Source organism: Mastomys coucha, unplaced genomic scaffold, assembly GCF_008632895.1.
Source record: "Mastomys coucha isolate ucsf_1 unplaced genomic scaffold, UCSF_Mcou_1 pScaffold3, whole genome shotgun sequence".
NCBI lineage: Eukaryota > Metazoa > Chordata > Mammalia > Rodentia > Muridae > Mastomys > Mastomys coucha.
Genome location: NW_022196909.1, coordinates 40,535,614 through 40,551,764, shown reverse-complemented (window position 1 = coordinate 40,551,764; position 16,151 = coordinate 40,535,614). Strand labels below are relative to the sequence as shown.

At 48.3% G+C, this 16,151-nt stretch overlaps 2 protein-coding genes across 7 annotated transcripts in view; one reads left to right on the top strand and one right to left on the bottom strand.

Annotated features, from left to right (window-relative positions):
• Nucleotides 1-14,204, top strand: part of Smarcb1 (SWI/SNF related, matrix associated, actin dependent regulator of chromatin, subfamily b, member 1) — a 25,511-nt gene extending 11,307 nt beyond the window's left edge. For both annotated transcript variants that reach the window (XM_031346491.1, XM_031346489.1), the window contains exons 6-9: nt 3,338-3,504; nt 4,896-5,086; nt 13,406-13,537; nt 13,880-14,204. In XM_031346491.1, coding sequence (XP_031202351.1) covers nt 3,338-3,504; nt 4,896-5,086; nt 13,406-13,537; nt 13,880-13,919 — 530 coding nt within the window. In that variant the 3' untranslated portion in view covers nt 13,920-14,204. The remainder of the gene's footprint in view (nt 1-3,337; nt 3,505-4,895; nt 5,087-13,405; nt 13,538-13,879) is intronic.
• Nucleotides 14,205-15,036: 832 nt separating this feature from the next.
• Derl3 (derlin 3) overlaps nt 15,037-16,151 on the bottom strand; it is a 2,679-nt gene continuing 1,564 nt past the window's right edge. For 4 of the 5 annotated variants that reach the window (XM_031346492.1, XM_031346494.1, XM_031346493.1 and 1 more), the window contains 2 exons: nt 15,901-15,991; nt 15,037-15,781 (listed from right to left, as the gene is read on the bottom strand). In XM_031346492.1, coding sequence (XP_031202352.1) covers nt 15,709-15,781; nt 15,901-15,991 — 164 coding nt within the window. In that variant the 3' untranslated portion in view covers nt 15,037-15,708. Of the gene's footprint in view, nt 15,782-15,900; nt 16,069-16,151 lie in introns of all 5 variants that reach the window. The other variant, XR_004112149.1, reaches the window with a different exon arrangement.

Here is a 16,151-nt window from a genome sequence, read left to right as displayed (position 1 = left end):
AAAAAGGCGTGGGGGGGGGAACAGGCCGATGGAGGGAGGTGGGGTCAGCAACACTGAGGATACTGGAAAAGGCCTAGGGAAACGTGATTTTATGTTATTGATTTATTTTAAAATGAAGCTGGAGAGGCTGGAGAGATGGCTCAGTGGTTAAGAGCACTGGCTGCTCTTCCAGAGGTCCTGAGTTCAAATCCCAGAAACCACATGGTGGCTCACAACCATCTGTAATGGAGATCTGATGCCCTCTTCTGGTGTGTCTGAAGACAATGACAGTGTACACATATAAATAAAATTAATTAATTACAAATAATAGCCGGGCAGTGATGGTGCACGCCTTTAATCCCAGCACTTGGAAAACAGAGGCAGGTGGATTTCTTGAGTTTGAGGCCAGCCTGGTCTACAGAGTGAGTTCCAGGACAGCCAGGGCTATACAGGGAAACCCTGTCTCGAGAAACCAAAAAGAAAGAGGGGTGTTGGGGGGGAGAGGGAGAGAGAGAAAGCAAGCAAGAAGGCAGGCAAGCAAGCAAGCAAGCTAGCTAGTAGCTAGCTAACTAGCTAGAGCTGGGAGGTGGTGGTGTATGTCCTTAATCCCAGCACTTGGGAGGCAGAGGCAGGCAGATCTCTGTGAGTTCAAAGCCAGCCTGGTCTGTATAGTGAGTTTCAAGACAGCTAGAGCTATAGTGTTCCAAAACATAAAACAAAAAAAGGGCCCTTCTCAAATCGGGCACTGTTTCATGTACCTAGCACTTGGGAAGTGGGCAATCCATGGTCAGCCTAAGTTAATTTGAAAGGATCTAAAAAAGCAAACAAACAAACGTGAACACAGTGTCACTTAGTGACAGTGACAGCAGTATGTGAGTACCAGGGTCTGCCCTCCTGTGAGTCGGTTAGCCTCTTAGTGGTTCTCAACCTGTGGATCATGACCCCCTTTGCGGTTACATACATATCAGATATTTACAGTACAATTCATAACAGTAGCAAAGTTACAGTTATGAAGTAGCCACGAAATAATTTTGTGTTGGGGGTCACCACAACACAAGGCACTGCCTTGAAGGGTTGCAGCAGTGGGAAGGCTAAGGGCTTGGCATGGCAAGTAACTGTAGTTCCAGAGATGTCCAAGGCATCACTCAGGCTCAGTCCAGCCGCGTGCTCACTGCTCACATAGCTTTGCCTCTGACGTCACAAGGCCACTATGTGCTCTCGAGCCTCCGCGCCCTCACCCCTCTCCTAGCCCTGCTGATTTTTGACAAAATGATGTAAATTCGGGTGATTGAGGGGAGATAGTCCTTTGGAGAAAATGATGCTAGAGCAGTCGGACGTCTACAGATAACATCAACCTAATTTCACACCTAATGGTGAACTCTAAAAAAATCACAGACTTAGTGTGTATACAACACAAAATCATGAGTTCGAGGCAGCTTGGTCTACAGGGTGAGTTCCAGGACAGCCAGGGCTACACAGAGAAACCCTGTCTCAAAAAAAGAAAAAAGAAAAAAAAATCCCAGAAAATCATGAAACTTGCTGGGGGAAGTCTAAGAGAAGATCTTGGTGTTTAGGGATAGACAAAGACCCTTTAGATACCAGCAGCATCGTCCAGAATAGAAAACACTAAATCTCGGACCTCATTAAAGCTTTCCCTGCAAAAGACCCTGTCAGAAGGGCGAAAGGATGCCGGATGGAGAGGGGCACACATCTGATCCCAGCATGGGGCAGGCTCAAGTCTACATAGCAAGTCACAGTCTAGCCAAGGAGGGCTAAATAGTGAGACCTGTCTTAGAAAAGAAAAAGATAACAGGGCATGGAATATGATCACGGTGTTTACCTATTCATATAAAACTGTGAAAGAACAGATTGCAAAACCTCTAGAAAGCAAGAGTTTAATTAGAATAAGAACATGGGCTACAGAGATGGCTCAGGCTTAAGGACACTGCCTGCTCTTCCAGAGGACCCAGATTCAATTTCTAGCACTTCCATAGGCACTCTCAGTAGTTTATAACTCCTGAGTAGTTTATAACTCCTATTTCAAGGGAATCTAATGCCTTCTGGCCTCTAAAGGCGTAAGCCATGCAAGTGGTACACAGATGTATATGCAGACAAAACAAGCGCACACATAAGGAGATGTGAGAAAGGATGTTAGAATGAGGACAGGAGCCATGAAACACCTCTCACTTAGATGCTTAGATGGAAGTCAACACTGGGAGGCGCTCTGCTTATTATAGCTGTTTGAGCAGTGCTGCACACTGCCAGCGATGTCACTGCAGGGAGGAGGGAACAGAGAAACTGAGACCTTCACATACTGGTGGAAACACAAATGGCTAAGCTGCTCTAAAAACCAGTTCAAAAGTAAACATGACTACCCTGCGAGTGAGCGGCTGCAGTGGTGGGCATGTGTCCCAGAGAAGTTCTGGAGACATCTGCATATACTGAAACCTACATGTGGATATGATAGCAGCTCTGTGCATAATTTGCAGAAATTAGAAAAGGCCCCGATGCCCTGCAGGGGGTGAGCAAGGGAACAACATATGAGTGCTCTGCAGAATGCTAATCATCAGTAAAAAGGAAGGAACAACCTCAAGAATTTTTGTTGCTTGTTTGGCTAGTTTTTTTGAGATAGAATCTCACTATGTCCTCCTGGCTGGCTTGGAATTCACTGTGTAGACCAGGCTAGCCTAAAAATCATAGAGATCCACCTGCCTTTGCCTCCCAAGTGCTGGGATTAAAGTTACGTACCACCATGACTAGCTCCTCTGAAAAAAATTCTGCCTAGAAAGAAAGTCAAGGGGCTGGAGAGATGGCTCAGTGGTTAAGAGCACTGACTGCTCTTCTGAAGGTACTGAGTTCAAATCCCAGCAACCACATGGTGGCTCACAACCACCCTTAATGAGATCAGACTCCCTCTTCTGGAGTCTGTCTGAAGACAGCTACAGTGTACTTATATATAATAAATAAATAAAAATTAAAATTAAAAAAAAAAAAAGAAAGAAAGAAAGTCAACCCAAGCTGCATAAGGTATGACTCTAGCTTATCAGATGCTGGAATTACAGAAACAGATGTCACAGGCAAAGGGTGAAAGGAGCCACGTAGGTGTGGCTGCAAAAGAACAATAGAGGGGTCCTGGTGCTGGTGGAAATGTCCACATCCTGACAGCCCAAGTCTCGTTCTCAGGATATGAACCATGGGAAGTGTCTGGAAGGCCAGGTTCAGGTGCCCGGTCATCCACCTCTGTGTGAGGCAGGTTTGTCGAAGTAGGAAGGGATGGGAGAGAAAGCAGGACAGGTGTGAGCACTGTGAAATGAGGCATCACAAATAGATTGGAATGTTTGTATTCTTCTGGTTTCAGAGAAGCTAATGACCCCTGAGATGTTTTCAGAAATACTTTGTGATGATCTGGATTTGAATCCACTGACTTTTGTGCCAGCTATTGCCTCTGCCATTCGACAGCAGATTGAGTCCTATCCCACAGACAGCATCCTGGAGGACCAATCTGACCAGCGTGTCATCATCAAGGTAGGTGCTAAGAGCACACTCAGGCCTTGATGGAAGCCGTGGGGATGCAGTTTCTGGAAAGACATCTTTCAGGGACAACCTGACTAAGCCCTCAGGAATGGGTGGGCTGACTTTCAGAGTAAAGTGTCACATTGTGGCTAGGACGGCCAGAAATCTCTATCAGGTGCTGAGCCAACCCCAGAGTTAGGAGAGCCCACAGTGAGATGTGCAATGTCAGTGTAATGTTCTTATGGGCTGGGCCAGAAGTACTTTATGATTCAAATACCTGTTTGTATTTCTGCTTTCAGTTCTTTGGGTTTTATACTCCAAATTAAAATTAAATTAGTTAAAAATGAAGCAAGTTAAAATTGCTAGGTCGTGGTGGCTAAGAGCACTAGTTGCTCTTCTGGAGGACCTGGGTTTGATACCCAGCATCCACATGGCAACTGACAGCTGTCTGTAACTCCAGGATCTGACACTCACACAGACATACATATAAGCAAAACACCAATACACATTAAAGAAAAATAAATAAATCTTAGAAATAATTACTAGGTCACTTGGCTATCCTTTATTATTTTGAGGACCTTCCAGACTTGCACAGGGGTTACGCCATCTTGTTCCCCCACTAAGAATACACGAAGGTTCCAGTTTCTCCCTAGAGTCAGTAGAAGTTATTACTGGCCTGCCTCCCTTCCTCTTTTGCCCTCTCCCTTCTTTCTTCATTCCCCCTTTCTTCCTTTCTTATTTGATAGAAGCCATCCTGATTGGTGTAACATATCTGATCATGTTGAATCTAAGCTTCCTTATTCGTGCGTGTGGTGTCATGCATGTGTCTTACTGCACTGATTTTTTTCTTTAACTGTTGTTGGTGTGTGTGCCCCCATGACTGTGGAGCAGAGCAGTCTGTGGAGTGTTGTTTTCCTTCCACAAAGTTTGGGAATAGGCTCGTCTTTCTAAGCGGGGTGAGTAGATAGGGAGGTAGGTGTTCTTGTGAGCTGCTTGACAGGGTGCTTGTACAGTGGTGCCATCAGGGTATGGACACTGGCTTAAAGCAGGCTCAAGGACAGTCTCTGAAGAGTGGCATGTAAGCCGACCTCTGCATGGCCAGCATAGCCACAGACAGGTTGGTTGCCAAAGTGTAAAGGACGTGGGACGCAGGGGATGAGGAGAGAGGTTGAGGTGGGATCAGGTGCCTAGGACCTCAGTGTCTACTGACAACCTGGGAGGTCGGGGGTGGGGGGGTTCTATTTTACAAGTAAGGAACTAGACCGCCTTGGTCCTCAGCTCCCGAGTGATGGGCAGAATTTACTCTGAGCTGGCAGTTGAGAATGGCTTGTCCCCACATCCTCCCAGCTTTCCAGGGCGACTAACGATCCGGCTTTCATTGTGCTTCTTGGTTCCTGCCACAGCTGAACATCCATGTGGGGAACATCTCCCTGGTGGACCAGTTTGAATGGGACATGTCAGAGAAAGAGAACTCTCCAGAGAAGTTTGCCCTGAAGCTGTGCTCAGAGCTGGGCTTGGGTGGGGAGTTTGTCACCACCATTGCATACAGCATCCGAGGACAGCTGAGCTGGCACCAGAAGACCTACGCCTTCAGGTAAGACAACTAGCACACTTCTCTTCCCCACTGGTCTTGCTTTGTTGTCCACTTCCTGGCCTCCAATGTCCATTCACCCTGTGTGGAGTCAAGCTGAGGTAACAATGTCTAGGTCCTGGGAGTGTTACTGACACAGAGGATGCATCCACAGCCAGTAGTTGAGTGGGAACCCACTTTCAGAATGTGCACGTGCACCTAGCAGCAAGGCGCCAGGTGTCCACCTCCATGTGCTGTGTGGTAGCTTTTAGTGCTGAGGTCAGGGCCTGAGAGATACAGTTTCTTGCAGCTCATGATGGGTCCTGCTCTTGTCGTTTTCCTCTGTTGCCAACACTTATAAGCATTTCCACTATCAGGCCCCAGGTGGCTTCAAGTCTCCTGGCCACCTGCAGTTTACCCATGCTCAAGAACAAGCCCCCCCGGAAACCACCCAATAGTGTTACATTAGGACTCAGGGCACTCTATTCCGTGAGTCCCAGGTGTGGACAGGAAGGCCCAGGCTCTGCTGTGATCCTTAGTTCTGGATTCAGATTTCCAATCCCTGGGAATAAGTGTAGGCCTGCTCTGGTAGAAATCTCTGCACTGTGGCCTGCCTGGACTTCCTGGTCATAGACTCAGCAAAGGCTGTTTTATTCTCTTCCCAGCCAGTTGGGCCTGGCGAGTTCTCAGTGCCTGTCCTGTGTGTTGGACCATTTGGGCACCAGGGATGCTCCCACACTGGACAAGACCCAGCAGTGAGAGTCAGGACATGAGGATCAGACCCTCGCTCTTAGAGTCAGGACCTGAGGATCAAGCCTCGCTCCTAGAGTCAGGACCTGAGGATCAGACCCTTGCTCTTCCATACATCAGACTCCAGAGGGGAGTGGCCAGAACTAACTCCCTGCAATCTCAGCTCTGCATCACCTCACCCCACAGACATGTAGAACTAGGGATTTTGTAATCACTTGCCACAGGCAAATGATTGTTGTCCTGTCATTCTTACAGTTCCTCCCTGGTAGGAAGAGTCCCAGCCTGGTATCTGCAATGGACAGAATATGACAAGCATGTGTCCCTTGACCGTCTAAAATGAGTTTTAAGTTTTAAAAACTTAAAATTACTTCATTTACTTCTATTACTTCATGTTGGAAGCACACTAAATTCCTTTCAGCCAGGCTGCCAGTCTCTGCACATCTATGTCCCATCCCCTCTTTACTCATCCCACCGGTCTCTGGCCTTTGGTTGTATCCACAGAATAGCAGAGAGAGCTGCTGGTCACAGGACATGTGTGAGCAAGACCATGATGCCCATGCATTAGAAGGCTATGCCTTGCCAGGCGTGGTGGCTCACGCCTTTAATCCCAGCACTTGGGAGGCAGAGGCAGGTGGATTTCTGAGTTTGAGGCCAGCCTGGTCTACAGAGTTAGTTCCAGGACAGCCCAGGCTACACAGAGAAACCCTGTCTCGAAAAACCAAAAAAAAAAAAAAAAAAAGCCGTGCCTTTTAGCAGTAGGACAGACAGGCCTGGTAAAGGCCAGGGCAGGAGGAAGCAGTTTGGGGAACGGGAGGGGTGACAAGCTGGTAACAGGCTCCAGGCTGGAGTACAGAACTGGATTAGAGCAACAGACATCTCAGAACCAGAATGAGGACAAAGGGCTGTGACGAGGACTGTAGGGATGGCTCAGTGGTTAAGAGCACTGGCTGTTCTTCCAGAAGACCCAAGTTCAGTTCCCAGCACCAACATGGCCACTCACACCTCTCTGTAACTCCAATTCCAGGGATCCAACAGACATACATGTAGTCAAAACACTATAATAAACATAAAAATAAAAAATAAATTATTTTTTAAAAAAGGAAGGCTCTGACAAATGTGAGGAAATGGGGTGGGTCTGATGAGGATGAAGCCGGGTAGGACAGCAGGAGAGTTGCTTTTAGAATTGCCCACAGCCAAATTACTAGTAATTTCTTCTGAGCCAAGTCTGGCACAGGAGAAAGACAGACGTGTCATGTGTGGTCACTGACATGCTTTGACTCCTAGTGTACAGAGGGAAGGTGGCTGGGAGTGGGCACAGGAGCTGTCTGGTGAGGGCTGGCTGGGGCAGGAAGAGCAGAGAGGAATGAGGGGACATGCCACTGTCCACGCTGAGCACTGTGTGGCACTCAGTCACTAGTGTCTGCCCTGCCAGGATCACGTGCTGGGTGGGGATAAAGGTGTCCTCCATCAGGTTTGGCGGCAGAGCCTGAAAGAGAGACTGAGAAACACGGTCCTCTGCTGGGGCAGCACCCGCAGTCAGGGAGGGGCTGGTGGAGGGTAAGAGTCCTACAGCTCCACAAGCCAAGCCACCCTGGTCAACAGGGTTTTTTTTTATTTTTATAACAGCCCATTCAGAGACAATTCATACCCCACACTATGTAGCCATTTTATTTTAAAATGTATTTTTTAATTTTTTTTCTGTTTGGTTTTGAGGTAGGGTCACACTACTAACTCATTCTGTAATCCAGGCAGGTCTTGAACTTGTGATCTTCATGCTTTACCTTCCAGGTGATAGAGTCACAGGTGTGAGTGGTCATGCCTGGTGTTTGACATGCATGTGCGGTTTGGTCTGGTTGATTTTCCTTCTGTTGAGCCAGGCTCCTGCCACATAGCCTAGCCTGGTCCTATATGATCTCGTGGTGTCTAGCTTCCTAGTAGAATGTTTTCAGGGGTCATCTATGTTGTAATGTTATTAGAACTCCATTCTACAGACGACTATTTCCAGTGGTTAATAAATACATTTTGCAGCCGGGTGGTGGTGGCGCATGTCTTTAATCCCAGCACTTGGGAGGCAGAGGCAGGCAGATTTCTGAGTTCGAGGCCAGCCTGGTCTACAGAGTGAGTTCCAGGACAGCCAGGGCTATACAGAGAAACCCTGTCTCGAAAAATAAATAAATACCTACATACATACATGCACACATACCTAAATACATGCATGCACACATACCTACATACATACATGCACACATACAGACATACATGCATACATCCACACATCCCTACATATATACACGCACACATACATGCATGCACACATCCCTACATATATACATGCACACATACCTACATACATACATGCACACATACACACATGCATGCATGCACACATACATACACGCATGCATGCACACATACATACATACATACATACACATACATACATACATACATACACGCACACATACATACATGCACACATACATACATATATATATACGCACACATCCCTACATACATGCATGCACACATACATATATACCTACATGCACACAAACATACATACATGCACACATACATACATACCTACATGCACACAAACATACATACATGCACACATACATACATGCATGCACACATCCCTACATACATACATGCACACATCCCAAATACATGCATGCACACATACATACATGCACACATACAGACATACATGCATACATGCACACATCCCTACATACATACATGCACACATACATGCATGCACACATCCCTACCTATATACATGCACACATACCTACATACATACATGCACACATACATGCATGCACACATACATACACGCATGCATGCACACATACCTACATACATACATGCACACATACACACACATACATACATACACGCACACATACATACATGCACACACACATACATGCACACATACATATATATACGCACACATCCCTACATACATGCATGCACACATACATATATACCTACATGCACACAAACATACATACATGCACACATACATGCATGCACACACACATACATATATGCATGCACACATACATGCATGCATGCACACATACATACATGCCTACATGCACACAAACATACATACATGCACACATACATGCATGCACACATACATACACACATACAAACATACATACATACATACATACATGCACACATACCTACATACACACATGCACACATACATACACGCATACACACATACATACATACATGCACACACATACATACATGCACACATCCCTACATACATACATGCACACATGCATACATACATGCACACATACACACATACATACATGCACACACACCTACACTCTGCTTGTCCATTCAGGTGTAGGTTATTTCTTCTTGGCTATAGTAGATGATGCTAAGGCCATTGGGTCTTGTTTAAATATGCTGTCAGTTCTCTTGGCTGTCTACTCTGTAGTAGTATGTCTGGATTATATAACTGATTAAGTTTTGCTTTGTTTTGTTGAGACAGGATCTCACTTTGTAGCCTAGACTAGCCTCTAATAATTCATGAGTCCTCCAGGCTGGGCCTCCTAAGAGCCTGGATTATATCTAGCTGTCACACCTGGCATTTGAGGAACTGCCAGACTGGCTTTTTTACAGTAGCTGCATCATCCTAAAGAACCCACCAGTGCTGTGGCTTCATGCTGGCCAGTGCTGTGGGCTTCATGCTGGCCAGTGCTTGCTCTTGCCTGACTGTAGCTTTCCTGGTGAGTGGGAAGTGAGAGGCTGAGGTTGGATTTTCTTTTTTTTTTTCTTTTTGGTTTTTTCGAGACAGGGTTTCTCTGTGTAGCCCTGGCTGTCCTGGAACTCACTCTGGAGACCAGGCTGGCCTCGAACTCAGAAATCCGCCTGCTTCTGCCTCCCAAGTGCTGGGATCAAAGGCGTGCGCCACCACTGCTCGGCGAGGTTGGATTTTCTAGTGAGCATCTTTTCATTATTGGCCCTGTGTGTGTACATACGCATGTGTGCATATATGCATATGTATGTGTGTCTTTGGAAATGGTCTGTTCAGGTCATTCACCCTGCCCCAGTTTATTGGTGGAGGGGTGTACATGTGTGGAGGTCAGAGAACAACCTGTAGGTGTCAGTTCTTTTCATGTAGGTACCCTGGATTGAACTCAGGACTTCACACTGATCTTTCTTACTGGCCTGTATTTTTAACTCGTTTCTCTTTTTATTGTTTTATTCTCTTATCTTGTAAAAGTTGTTATTGGGGCTGGTGAGATGGCTCAGTGGTTAAGAGCACCAACTGGTCTTCTGAAGATCCTAAGTTCAAGTCCCAGCAACCACATGGTGGCTCACAGCCATCCATAATGAGATCTGACACCCTCTTCTGGAGAGTCTGAGGACAGCTACAGTGTACTTACATATAATAAATAAATAAATCTTTAAAAAAAAAAAAAGTTGTTATTGAATTCTGGCTATGCATTCCTTAGGAGGTAGGATCTATAAATATATTTGTTCTCCACCCTCTGAGTCAGCTGTCCAACACCTTTTTTTTTTTTAAGATTTATTTTATTTATATGAGTGCACTATAGCTGTCCTCAGACACACCAGAAGAGGGCATCGCATCCCATTACAGATGGTTGTGAGCCACCACGTGGTTGCTGGGAATTGAACTCGGGTCCTTTGGAAGGGCAGTCAGTGCTCTTAACTGTTGAACCATCTCTCCAGCTTGCATTTCCACTTTTTTGATAGTGTTCTTTGAAGCACAAAAGTTGATAGTTTCCTGAAGTTCATAAATCCAAATGATAGTTTCATCTGTCATGTATGTATGTATGAGATTTATATGTGCAAGTATATGTGTGTGTGTCACATCTCAGAAAGCATCGCCTAGAGCAGAGACATTGTATCAGCAGTTTGCCTGTAAGATCGCCTTTTCCCCGTGAGTGGTGTAGAACTTGCCTCTGAGTGCCACGGCAGCTGAGGCTTGCAAACAAAGTGACTGTGGAATTTGGTCTCCTTTCCCTTTGGTTGAGTGGCCTTAGGCAGGTCATTGCTCTTCTTTATAGTGACAGTGATTGCTTTTCAGCTTGCCTGTCTGTCCCAGGTCATAAAAACAATGTCACATCAAGATCTGGTATAGTGGTGAACACCTTTACTCCCAGTATTGATCTGGTATAGAGGTGAGCACCTTTACTCCCAGTATTGGGAGGCAGGCAGGTCTCTGAGTTGGAGGTTGGCCTGGTCTACAGACTGAGTGCCAGGACAGCCAGAGCTACACAGAGACCCTGTCTTAAAAAACAGCAAAAACCCTTCATCACAAACTCAGATATACTCCATTAACATCCATCTTTCCTCTTACCATCCTTTTTTTAAAGATTTATTTATTTATTTTATGTAAGTACACTGTAGCTGTCTTCAGACACTCCAGAAGGTGGTGTCAGATCTCGTTACAGCTGGTTGTGAGCTACCATGTGGTTGCTGGGATTTAAAGTCAGGACTTTCTGAAGAGCAGTCAGTGCTCTTAACTGCGGAGCCACTTCTCTAGCCCTCACCATCATCTTTTTTTTAACTTGAAATCCGCCTGCCTCTGCCTCCCAGGTGCTGGGATTAAAGGCGTGCACCACCACTGCCTGGCTCACGGTCATCTTCTAACAGACCCAAGAGAATGTCCAGGTTCTCCTGGCCTCAGAGTTCATGAGCAGGAATTCCCTTGGAACAATGGATACTGGCTGACTCCAGGGGCCCACAGACTTTGGGACTCAGGGCAGTGTCTCTGCTTGCATGTCCCCACAAACCTGAGGCAGCTAGTGCTGGCTCTGAGCCCATCCTTCCATGGTCAGCCCTAGCAGTTCTCTTTTGAACAGACCCACTGGTGTGACATCTTCCCAGAGTCAAGGGGAGGTAAACAAAGGGCCCCCGGACTGTTTGCCAGCTCTTGTTTAAATTCAGAGGAAAACATGTTTTGCCTCTTACTGTCTAGGCTTGGCGCCTCTGAATTCTTCCCTCCTGTGGGAGGTGACCTGGAGATGAGGGATAAGTCTGGCTGGCCCGTGTCTGGATTTCTAAATCAAGCTGCTGAGAAGGGGCTGGCCCCAGGGACTGACCACAAGGGCAGGGGCTGACTGATCCCTGGCTTCTGAGTCACTAGCAGGAGCTTGAGCTTCCAGATCTGTGGAGCCTGTGGGTGTGGATGTTGTAAGCTGAGCTTCAATACTAAGTCAGACCTGTGTCTGCGAAGGAGCCAGGCCTCTCCTGATCTGTGGAAGCAGCCTCAGCCATACTCTGGCCTCAATCCAGGCTCAAGGTCCTTGGAACCTTTATGTCAAGAATTGGCCCTAGCCAGCCTTCCTGAGTTGGGCAAGAGTAGGCTCTCAGCTGCCAGCTTCGGCCTGTACTGGTTTGGTACAGTGATAAGGAATCATGACTCTGCCGTCAAACCTGGTAGAGGGCTTTGCTTTTGTGAAATCCACCATTCCTGAAGCCCGAAGGAGCCTGTGTGGCTCTGAAGAAACTGCAATGAATGACTGTTAGCTGCTCTGTTAACCCTCTCAACAGGTAACTTTGCTCTCATGCTTTAGACAAAACCCACAGTCGCCCAGTCAGCTGTTTATCCCATTTTCATCTGCCAGGTGGTGAGGTCCTGCAGGGCAGCAGGGTGCTGTAGGATGGCCATCTCCTGAGGGACTGGTCCTCACTCAGGAGACAGGGAGGCTGGGGGGACGGTCAAGGCTCCAGAAGGCCATGTGACAGTGGCTGGAGAAAAGACCTAGTTAGAGCCTTGCTATGAGGCTTCCCGCCAGGCTCAGCTTTGCTGGACCACATTGGGTTCCACCTTAGCTTCCTCTCAGTGACTGGAAACCAAGGTCCAGAGAGGCATGGCCACACCCATCCCCCAGTACTTGGACCCTCTTAGCCTTTGTCCCACTTCATTCACATTGTTTCCATTTGGCAAAAGGTTTGAAGAGATGAGGTGGAGTCGGGTGGTCTCTGAAGGGCTCTAAGTCTGGAGGTAGCATTTCTCGGCTCAGTTCTCTCCAGCCAGCTGTCTCAAAGCAAAAGGCTGGCTTCTCCAGGGCTTAGTGTGGACTCCATGAAGGAGCCGAGGGATAAATGTGGAGAGCACTTGAGAGCAGGCCAGCCCGTGGCCCTCTCTGAGGAGGTTGAGGCCTCTGGGGAAGAGTCTTTTTGCACCCCCTCCTCATCCCTGTGAGAGTATGGTGCTTTCCTGAGCAGTGGGTACTGGCTATGGACAGAATAGGGCAGTTAGGCCTGGTCTTTCTGTTACCTGTATCTTGACACTGTTCTGTCCAAAGAAACTACCTCCATAGCTAGAAGCTCCCTCAGTTCTTACCAAGAATTGGCTGTAAAGGAAGGCTCCCGGCCATAGGTGATAGCACTGTTCCGTGTACATGGTGCAGGCCCTGACATCATGCTTGAGGTAGTGACAGAAGCCATCGAAGAAGTGGGCCTTCCTCCCGTGCCCTGGCCATCTGCTAAGGGCTAGCAGGGTGGGAAGCAGTGGTTTCTGGGGGACTTCCTAGCTGCGGTTCTGTTAAGTAGCCCTTGTTCCTCTCTCTGTCTTCCTTCCCTCAGTGAGAACCCACTTCCCACAGTGGAGATTGCCATCCGAAATACCGGAGATGCTGACCAGTGGTGCCCCCTGCTGGAGACACTGACTGATGCTGAGATGGAGAAGAAAATCCGGGATCAAGACAGGAACACAAGGTATGCACAGGCACCCAACTTCCCTGGCGGAGGCACGAGTCTCTTCTCCCTGGGAACCTGGTTTCAAGAGGCAGTCTCTGGAGATGAGGCCCCAGGGTACATTTCCTCAAAGAGAACAATGACGAGTCCTCAGGTCCCATCTGCCTATCTCCTAGCAGGTTTCGGGGGTTTCTAGAGAGTTAAGTAGGGCCATGCAGCCAACTGGCAAGGTCAAGAAAGGCTGGAGACGATTCCTGCTAGGTGGCCCCACACCTAGCTCCTCTAGGAAGAAAACATACTCAGGAGGAGGACAGCCACCCGAGCTGTGACCAGCCCCACTGACCACCTATTTCCCTACTTTAGGAGAATGAGGCGTCTGGCCAACACTGCCCCAGCCTGGTGATGAAGCCATCTGCGTTTGACTTCCACAGAGCATCTCAGAAGACTGCCTTTCCTTCTCTGGAAGGAGAAAGGCAGAGGGACAGCTGGTGCCATCCTGAGGACTGGGGTAGGAGCCTCCGGGTGCCTTCCTACAGCACACATTCCATTTGCTAAACCCCAACACTGTCCCCCAGAGTCTAGAGTCAGGAAGCAGCCTCGTTTGGGTTTGGTTTGGTTTTGTTTTTGTATAGGAGCCCCAGACAGGGCTGGTAACACTTTTTAAATAAAAAGTACCATGTTCAATTTCTTTGATACAGTAGCATGACACTGAGAGCCAGGAGCCAACCTGAGATAGAACCCGTGTGGATGGGAGGGTATGTGGCCAGGTGGATGTGTCAGTCCTTGCCCTTCCAGCCCTCTAGTTTTGAGTCTGCATAGCCAGCCACAAGGCCCCCAGAGCGGAGCCCAGTCACTGTTCTTTCTTGTGCCTTCCAGCTTCCCAGGGGCTCTCTGTGCTCAGCAAGTCCTTGTGGAGGTTGACAGTGTGTCCGCTCCTCTGCTGGCCTTAGTCCTGAGGCATCCAGACAGGTGCTCTAGAACAAGCCCCTTCTAGAGGACCTTCTTAGTCATGTGGGGCAGCATCTGGACAAGACAGAATTAACATGCAGACAGAACTCTGTGTGGAAGTTCTAGCAGCCCACAAAAAGGTTAATAACTAAGTTCATCTCAACTGTGGCCTGGGCCAGCTTCTCCTTTCTCAACCTGTTGTGGGGAACAGGGAACTAGCACACCAGCCATGTGCCATCCTTTTGAGTTAGCAGTGTATAGAGAGGAGGTAGAGCCTCTTCCCCCATCCCCAAGCTGTGCTTAGGTTACAGTAGGCTCATCCCTTTGTCTGTTGTTTGTGGTATAGAATGGCCATAGGATCCATTAACGTGGCATGGGTCTGCACTAAGGCAAGCTCTGCTTGGCAAATTGGGCATTGCAGGCACCCCAGCTCCACGCTGCTCCCCTCACTCAGTGGGTCCGCCTAGGGAGTACTCTCCTCCACATCATCCCCCCCTCAGAACATGCTAGTCTAAAATCCCTCCTCTCCACAGCTGTGGCCCACCAGGTTTCACTACCAAATTGAGTCAGACTCAGTAGAAAACATTTTTGTTGCCACAGAAATAACAGGCCATGGTTTGGGGAATCCCCGTACTATTGGGCATCCAGGAGTAAGCCTCGTGGGGCTGATGTAAGGCAACAAGGAAAGCTCGGTAGGAAAGCCCGCACAGGCCTTCAACTGCAAGACAGATGGAAGGAATGTCCCACAACTACTGCTGTACACGGCTACTGCTTAAATAGAGCTCAAGGCCCTAGGCTCACTAGCATGGCCAAGGGGCAGAGTTATCCTCTGTGCCTGTGCCTGAGACCGTGGGACCTTGGGGTCGCCGTCTGGAGAAGGTGAAGATTTGCTTTAAACGAAGACAGGGGGATGGCATCAGCCCACAGGCACCACAGGCAGGATTCCTGTTGACTGGGACTGAGATCACTGGCAGCATGAAGATGAGACCTGTGGGTCTGTGACTAGTTCAGAACTCTGCTAGGCAACTCTAGGCAGTCTTGGGCCTCTCTGGGCCCCGTGTCCTGTCATGTCCTGTCGTTACAGCTGAGCAGAGACGGTACAGAGAAGTGGAGGGTGTGGCCGGCTGAGGTACCAAGGCCTTCCCAGTGGGCTGCTCAGCTGGAGCTGAGGTGGAGGGGAAGGACAGAGTGCTGTCAGAAGTGTCGAGCTGACCAGTGTGGGCTTCCTTCTCCAGGAGCTGCAGTTAGGGCTCTGGCTGCTCTTCCGGAAGGGGCTGGTAATTGGGGTCCTCCTGAGGGTCATCTAGTAGCAGCTTCCTGTGGGGAGGAGACAGTTGTACTGAGCACTGAAGCAAGCACAAGTCACCCCCCTTCCCCGAGAATGAGGTAGATTGCCACCTAAGGGGCAGTGGGGGGAACCGTTGTCCAACACTCACAGAAAGCTGGGGGTCAGTAGCAGTCGCTTGCCGCCAGGCTGGTTGGGAAAGACATCTTCTAGGAAGTAGTAGATGTGGCCCACGACGATCCCTGTGAGAGCCAACAGCTGGCAGAAGCCATCTTTCACAGCCCAGTGGAACCCCAGGTTCCAGACCACAAGTATCCCGCTATGTGCCAGAATAAGATCAGAACGGGCCTTGAAAGATAGTCTTAAAGGGGCCCAAAGTGAACAGTACCGGGGGGGGGGGGG